Source organism: Myotis daubentonii, chromosome 3, assembly GCF_963259705.1.
Source record: "Myotis daubentonii chromosome 3, mMyoDau2.1, whole genome shotgun sequence".
NCBI lineage: Eukaryota > Metazoa > Chordata > Mammalia > Chiroptera > Vespertilionidae > Myotis > Myotis daubentonii.
The window spans coordinates 149250642-149258172 of record NC_081842.1 but is presented as its reverse complement, the minus strand read 5'-3'; the positions used below and the strand labels follow the sequence as shown (position 1 = coordinate 149258172).

The window sequence follows — 7531 nt, the reverse complement described above, 5'->3', positions numbered from 1 at the left end:
CAGGATTTGAAAATTATTAAGCTACAACTCACCCTTCAAAGTGTAATTCAGTGATTTTTAGTTCAGTCAATTATGGGAATTTGTTTCATCTTCATATATTCTGGATATTAACATTTTGTGTTATATTGTCTCTAATTGTCGCTTGTCAATTTGTTAATCCTATATAATAAAGCAGTAATATGCAAATTGACCATCTCACTTGCGTAAGATGGCCGCCCCCATGTGGTCACAAGATGGCCGGCAGGGGAGGGCAGTTGTGGGTGATCAGGCCAGCAGGGAAGGGCAGTTAGGGGTGACCAGGCTGGCAGGGGAGGGCAGTTGTGGGGAGACCATGCCCGCAGGGGAGGGCAGTTTGGGGCAACTGGGCTTGCAGGGGAGGGAGAGCAGTTGGGGGGGACCATGCCTGCAGGGGAGGGCAGTTAGGGGTGACTGGGCTGGCAGGGGAGGGCATTTGGGGGGACCAGGCCTGCATGGGGGGCAGTTGGGGGTGTCCAGGCCTGTAAGGGAGGTCAGTTGGGGGTGACCAGGCCTGCAAGGGAGGGCAGTTGGAGGCTACTGGGCCTGCAGGGGAGGGCATTTGGGGGGACCAGGTCTGCAGGGGAGGGCAGTTGGGGGGGACCAGGCTGGCATAGGAGGGCAGTTAGGGGTGACCGAGCTGACAGGGGAGGGCAGTTGGGTCCCCCCGACTGCCCTCCCCTCCGGCCTGATCGCCCACAACTGCCCTCCCCTGCCGGCCATCTTGTGACCACATGGGGGTGGCCATCTTGTGCGAGGGCATGACAGTCAATTTGCATATTACCTCTTTATTATATAGGATTAACAAATTGACAAGTGACAATTAGAGACTATAACACAAAATGTTAATATTCAGAATATATGAAGATAAAGAAACAAATTCCCATAATTGACTGTTAAAAATCACTGAATTACACTTTGAAGGGTGAGTTGTACCTTAACAATTTGTAAAAGTTGAGTGCATAAATAAGTGGAACAACAAAATCAATTCCCCCCCCCCCCCGCCTTAATCTCTCTAAAATCAATAAATTACTTTTAAAAACTCAACAGTAATAAAACTAAAAAATAGGCAAAACCCCAAAAATTTTACCAAAGAGGATATACATATGGCAAATATATATATGAAAACATTTCTTAGCCCTAGCTGGTTTGGCTCAGTGGATAGAGCGTCAGCCTGCAGACTGAAGGGTCCCGGGTTCGATTCTGCATTGAGCGTCTGCCCCCTCGTGGTCATTGTATGTCATAGCTACCAGACAGTCAGACGGTTGCTTAGGCTTTTATATTTCTTGTATTATTTATTAACTAGAGGCCCGATGCACAAAATTCATGCAAGTGTAGGCCTTCCTTTAAAAATAATAATCTGAGGGCTGAGATTGCAGGGTAACCAAAATAACCTGAAATCTAAGAAAAGACAAAAACATAAAAGTACAGGCAGGACATAAGTACTGGCTTACCTGAGCAGATACTGTCAAATTCTATATAATCTGGTAACAACAAAAATCATCTAGAAGCCCTAACTGGTTTGGCTCAGTGGATAGAGCGTCGGCCTGCTGACTGAAAGGTCCCAGGTTCGATTCCGGTCAAGGGCATGTACCTTGGTTGCAGGCACATACCCGGTGGGGGGTGTGCAGGAGGCAGCTGATCCATGTTTCTCTCTCATCAATATTTCTAACTATCCCTCTCCCTTCCTCTCTGTAAAAAAAAAATCAATAAAATATATATATTTTTAAAATCATCTAAAAGTTGTGTCAAATTGCTAAAGGCTGAGTAGCTGAGAATGTAGAACCCCTGGGAACACAAGAGAAATCTGTAAACACTTTCAGGCTCTTCTCCATAGACTGCATCCAGGAGTCAGTACTTCACAAGGAAGATTTGGGGTGCAGGATGAGGGTTCTGAGGAAGCCATCCTTTGGGTGCAGGCCCAAAAGACAATGGCAGCAGATATAAGAAAAGCAAAAAGCCCATCCCCCACCCCCAAATCTTTCTGCCCTATCTTCCCTAAAGAATACAAACCTCGCCTTTGCCACTTTGGCTCAGTGGATAGAGCAGTCCCAGGTGATTCCTGCACTACCTCGGTTGCAGGCTCCTCCCCCGTGCTCCCGGGCTGGTGCAGGAGGCAACCAATCCATGTGTTTCTCTCGCGTGATGTTTCTGTCTTTCCCCTCTCTTGCACTCTCCCTAAAAATCAATGGGAAAAGATCCTCGGGTGAGGATTAACAACAACAACGAAAGAATACACACCTCAAGTTTCTGGGAGGAGAACAGCAAACCCTATCACCTTTAAGGCACTGATGAAGAGCCACTGCTGCCGGGGGAAGGCAATGCATCTGGGGTGCAGACTACCAGCGGTACTGGGGGTGGGGAAGGATCATTGAGAAGGTCCCGCCCTGAGGTCCAATGACATAGTGCCTGCCTGTGAGGCTGAATTAGGACACCTTCTGCCCTCTGCACTTCCTACCACCAGTAACAAACACGGTCAAAGAAGAATGTATTCGAGTGGCACACAAGTGCTACAGATGTTCAACACTGATCATTAGGGAAATGCAAATTAAAATTTCAGTGATACCACTACACACTTCTTGGTATGGCTAAAATTCAAAAGATTTTTTTTATATATATATAATCCCCGTGCTTGCAGGAATCTGACCTAACCATCACTCTCACACACTGCCCATGTAAACTCAAAATTGTACAGTTTGTCAGTTTCTCATAAAGTTGAATGCACCCTTGCCACCTAGCTCAGCAATCCCATTTTAATAAGTATTTAACCAAATTAAATGAAAATGTATGTTCACACACACACACAAAACCACTTTACATGAATGCTTAGAGTGGCTTTACTCATAGCCACCAAAACTGGAAGAAATGCAACTGTCCCTTAACTGGGGAATGGATAAACGATACGGTACATTCAATGAAACACTACTGAGCAATAAAAAAAGGAACAATGTAACAGCACGGTTGAGTGTCAGACGCATTATGCTAAGTGTAAGAAGCCAAAAGCAAAAGGTTACATACTAGATGGTTCTATTTATACAATATTCTTGTAAAGGAAAAACTTATAGGGACAGAGAACAGGCTAGCAGCGGTTCTCAACCTGTGGGTCGCGAACAATGAAAACACATCCTGCATATCAGATATTTACATTACGATTCATAACAGTAGCAACATTACAGTTATGAAGTAGCAACGAAAATAATTTTGTGGTTGGGGGTCACCACAACACGAGGAGCTGTATTAAAGGGTCGCGGCATTAGGAAGGTTGAGAACCACTGGACTAGGGGTTTCCAGACATGACTATATAACGACTGAACTAGTCGGAGAATAGCAGCACCTTCAGAGAAGTGTTAGGAATGAATCAAGTCATAATGTCTGCTGAGTAGTATGAAAACCAGTTACTGCCCCTGTCTGGATCCTAATTCTATGATCCAGATAAAGGCCTAATGAAATTCCAACAGCCAAGTGGGCAGCGAGAAAATGTGAACACTGGTCACAATAAGAGAGGCTCTTCCCTCCGCGGTGCCTGGGAGGACTGGGAGTCCCACCACTTCCCCACAGTTTAGCAACGCAGCCGCGCCTCGTCCTGGGCGGACCTCTCCGCGCTGGGCCGGAGCGCGCGCCGGGAGTGCAGAGCCCGAGGCTGTGACACGGGCCGTGGGCGGGCGCGGCTGCAGGGCCCTCGGGGAGGTGCGCGCGGAGCCGGCGATCGGGGCGGACGGGCGGGCGGTCGGGCCTGACGCCGCGGCGCTCGCCGCCTCGCTGCTTCTCTGCGGCTGGTGTGCGCGCTGCCGCTCCGGTGCCTCCTCCTAGGACGGTGGGCCCCGCCGCCCGCCGCGCGATGGCGAGGCTGCGGGATTGCCTGCCCCGCCTGATGTTCACGATCCGGTCCCTGCTCTTCTGGTCCCTGGTCTACGGCTACTGCGGGCTCTGCGCCTCCATCTACCTGCTCAAACTTTTGTGGAGCATCGGCCAGGGACCCGCGCAGACCTTCCGGCGGGGCGCGCGGGAGCACCCGCCCCGGTGCTTGAACGACCCCTCCCTGGGTACCCACTGCTACGTGCGGCTCAAGGTGAAGGCCGGCGGGGTCGGGAGGGAACGTGGCATGCGGGAGAGCAGAGGGCTCGGGGCTGCTGCTTCCCTGACGCCCGGCCCGGCGTCCCCTAGTGTCTCGGGGCTCGCAGGGCGCGCGGCGGGGACGACCAAGATGCCGAAGGGAGGCGAGAGGGGCGAGGTGTGGCCGCAGAGGGGTCGGACTGTGTGTGTGTTTACATTCCCTGTTTTTTGCGTGTGTGTGTGTGTGTGTGTGTGTGTGTGTGTGTGTGTGTGTGTCGGGGGGGGGGGGCCGTAAGGGGGGTGTTAGGGAGGGAGCGGAAGAGAGAGGAGGAGGAGAGAGAGAGACTAGGTTAAGTGGGAAGGGGAAGCTGTCTCCCGTCACCTTTTTGCCCTTTAGAGCTCAGATCGGCTGTAGGAAATTGTTCCAGGTGGCGCCCTCATGTCTCAGGAGCCTGTCCTTGCCCAGAGGATAGAATAAAAGAGTAAATAGAATAAGTCATTGGAAATCAAGAGTTTATTCAGATCAGCAGAATGGAACATTCACAGATGACCTAAGCAGCGTGAAATCATAAATAAATGGTGCATGTTTGTGGAGAAGGAAGCCAACTTATGAACTTAGAGACCAAAGGAGTGGAATAAAAAGCAAGCGCCCACCATGCATGCAGACTCATCAATGTCCGCGCTTGTCCCGGGGCCCCTCACAGCCACTGAGTTCCATTTCCTGAGGCTCCAGGTGGTGTCCTTGGTGATGCACCTTACAGTTCGACTCACAGGCCTTTCAAAACTAGCTTCAAATGAGGAGACAGTTATGTCACCAAGTGGAGGGTTCCTATTAGGAGCTAGATTGTCCAGCAGCTGTAGTCCAGGAGACCAAGGGATATGCCTTTCTTACCTTTCTTCAGCCCATGATATGATAATTAAAGAGTTCAGATTTGTGAAACAACAACCACCAAAAAGACCAGTGTCTGGCCCTAGCTGGTTTGGCTCAGTGGCTAGAGCATCAGCTGTGGAACAAAGGGTCCCAGGTTCGACCCCGGTCAAGGGCATGTACCTTGGTTGCAGGCTCCTTCCCTGCCCAGGCCCTGGTAGAGGACCAGGGCCCAAACAAGAGGCAACCGATTAATGTGCCTCTCACATCGATGTTTCTGTCTTTCCCTCTCTCTAAAAATCAACGGGAAAATATCCTCGGGTGAAGATTAAAAAAAAAAAAAAAAAAAGACCAGTGTCTGGCACATGGTAAGTGCAGTAATTTGTTCACTAAATTCAGTCAAGTGCCCACAGTATTATGGTATCTTCCAAGACGCACCACCAATAAAAGAAGTGACGACCTAGGAAGGCATTCTGAAGTTGAGGGCAAAGTCAGATTTACTCTCTTCATTCCACATGAGGAGAAAAAGTAGTGTAAACTCACCTGAAATGCCTCAGAATGCCTTTCTTCTCACTGGCCATCTAAAGCGTTTCCCCAGAGACCCAGACCAAGGAGTGGAAGAACATCGCCCTGGTAGGTTCCAGTCAGAGCCTTCCTCCTAACCAATGTCATGATATGTGTTAACATCTTTGGACCTCAGTTTCTAAATCTGCAAAATGATGGGGTTGGGTTAGATGCTTTTTAAGATTGTTTCACATCTGAAAACCCACGTACTTGGGTAACCTGATATAAAACCCAGAGTCTGTGCCCAGCTTTCGGCTCTTGCTTTCTTTCCTCACTTCTTTAGGAGTTTTTGTTTCTCTTCCTTGCTTTTCCCCCCCACTTTTCTCTCTTCAGCTTGCTTTGTATTCACTGTATTCCTGTCTCATTCCCATGCTTTTTATTTCCCTGGGCGGTCTTGTCTCCCACATGCAGAGTGAAGCCTTGAGCATTCAGATTATTCTATTATAAATACACAGATATGACATGAGGAGCAAGCAGCATGCAACTCTCATCTTAAAATAAAAATGTGGGAAGGAGAGAACTAAAAATAAGAAAAGAAGGTGTGAATTACATAACTGATGGCATAGCTCTTGACAGGCAGAGAAAAGTACTTGACTAGGGGGTAAACATGGCAGGAATATAAATTCAAATCAGAATTATTTACAGGTCCTATAGAATTTGAATGAGATGAGATGTGACACAGCAGTAAAATGAAAGTCACAAATTGTGACATTGTTTCAGAAGCTCATAATATTTCAATTGACTTTGTAAGTAGAAGAAGGGAAGGTACTATAAAGGGAATGTTGACAAAGTAAATCTGTCAATTCATCCTACTGATAAATCATAAAGTTTTTTTCTCTTTGAAAATTAATAATACTTATTTTATTCTTTTTTATTTAAGGTGTTTTGTGTTGTTAATCCTGACCCGAGAATATTTTCCCACTGATTTTTAGAGAGAGTGAATGGGAGCGGGAGACACAGAGCAAGAGAGAAAGACATTGATGTGAGAGGGACACATCGATTGGTTGCCTGCTGCACACACCCCAACCAGGGCCTGGGATCCAACTTGCAACCAAGGTACATGCCCTTGACCGGAATCGAACCTGGGACCCTTCAATCTGCAGGCCAACGCTCTATCCACTGAGCCAAACCGGTTAGGGCTGGCTATGGAATTTTTATTTCTTGATATTAAATACAATGCAAGTGAGGTTTTTTTTTAATGAAATGGAAATACTAACTATACTGCTTTAACAACACAAATCATCACTGAAACCATGTTTTCTACTGCAGGAATCTGGATTAAGATTTCATTATGTTGCTGCTGGAGAAAGAGGCAAACCACTTATGCTGCTACTTCATGGATTTCCAGAATTCTGGTAAACTTACAAATTAACTTTTTTTTTTAGCATTAAATACTTTGCTTATCAGAGTGTCATACATACAGGGACTTTATTAATAAATGCATTGAGGATGCTAGTGCACTAGGCGTTGAAGAAAAGCATGGAGGAGGGCAAAACACCATTCTTCCAAAGCAAAAAGTCTATGGATGCCTTTTCCTGAGAAGATTTTCCCCACATAAAGATTTTTCTCCACTCTGGCTTTACCTGCATAAACAAACATAAGTTATTTTCATGTTAAATTTTTATTTTCTTTCATCTGGAGGCAATTGGGTGGTAAATAGCCCATGCAAATCAACATGTGTATGTAGGTTCTGCTGGTGGAGTGCCTGACATGATTGACTCACAATAAAATGTAAGTCTGAAGCATTAGTCAAATCTGTATAAAGTAACATGGGCAGTGATTCTGGCTCAGTCACTTACTTGCCTCATCGTTTTAAAAATTATTCTGAGTTGATGCCAGCAATTTCTTTGAGTCGTCTTCATCACCAGCTGTATGGAATGCATTTGTCATTATTCAAGTGCATAGGCAAATGAGGCTCTTCACACGGACAGCTGAGCACAGAGGCTGATGACGACTGCCTTTCCTCTGTTGGGAAGGGGAAAGGAGAGTCTACATCTGAAAATGGCTAGCTGGGAAACCAGAAACCCTCCT

At 46.9% G+C, this 7531-nt stretch overlaps 1 protein-coding gene across 1 annotated transcript in view; it reads left to right on the top strand.

The window, feature by feature from the left end:
- Positions 1 to 3747: 3747 nt before the first annotated feature.
- Positions 3748 to 7531, top strand: part of EPHX4 (epoxide hydrolase 4) — a 32483-nt gene continuing 28699 nt past the window's right edge. The window contains exons 1-2 of the mRNA XM_059688872.1: positions 3748 to 4084; positions 6770 to 6855. Coding sequence (XP_059544855.1) covers positions 3854 to 4084; positions 6770 to 6855 — 317 coding nt within the window. The 5' untranslated portion in view covers positions 3748 to 3853. The remainder of the gene's footprint in view (positions 4085 to 6769; positions 6856 to 7531) is intronic.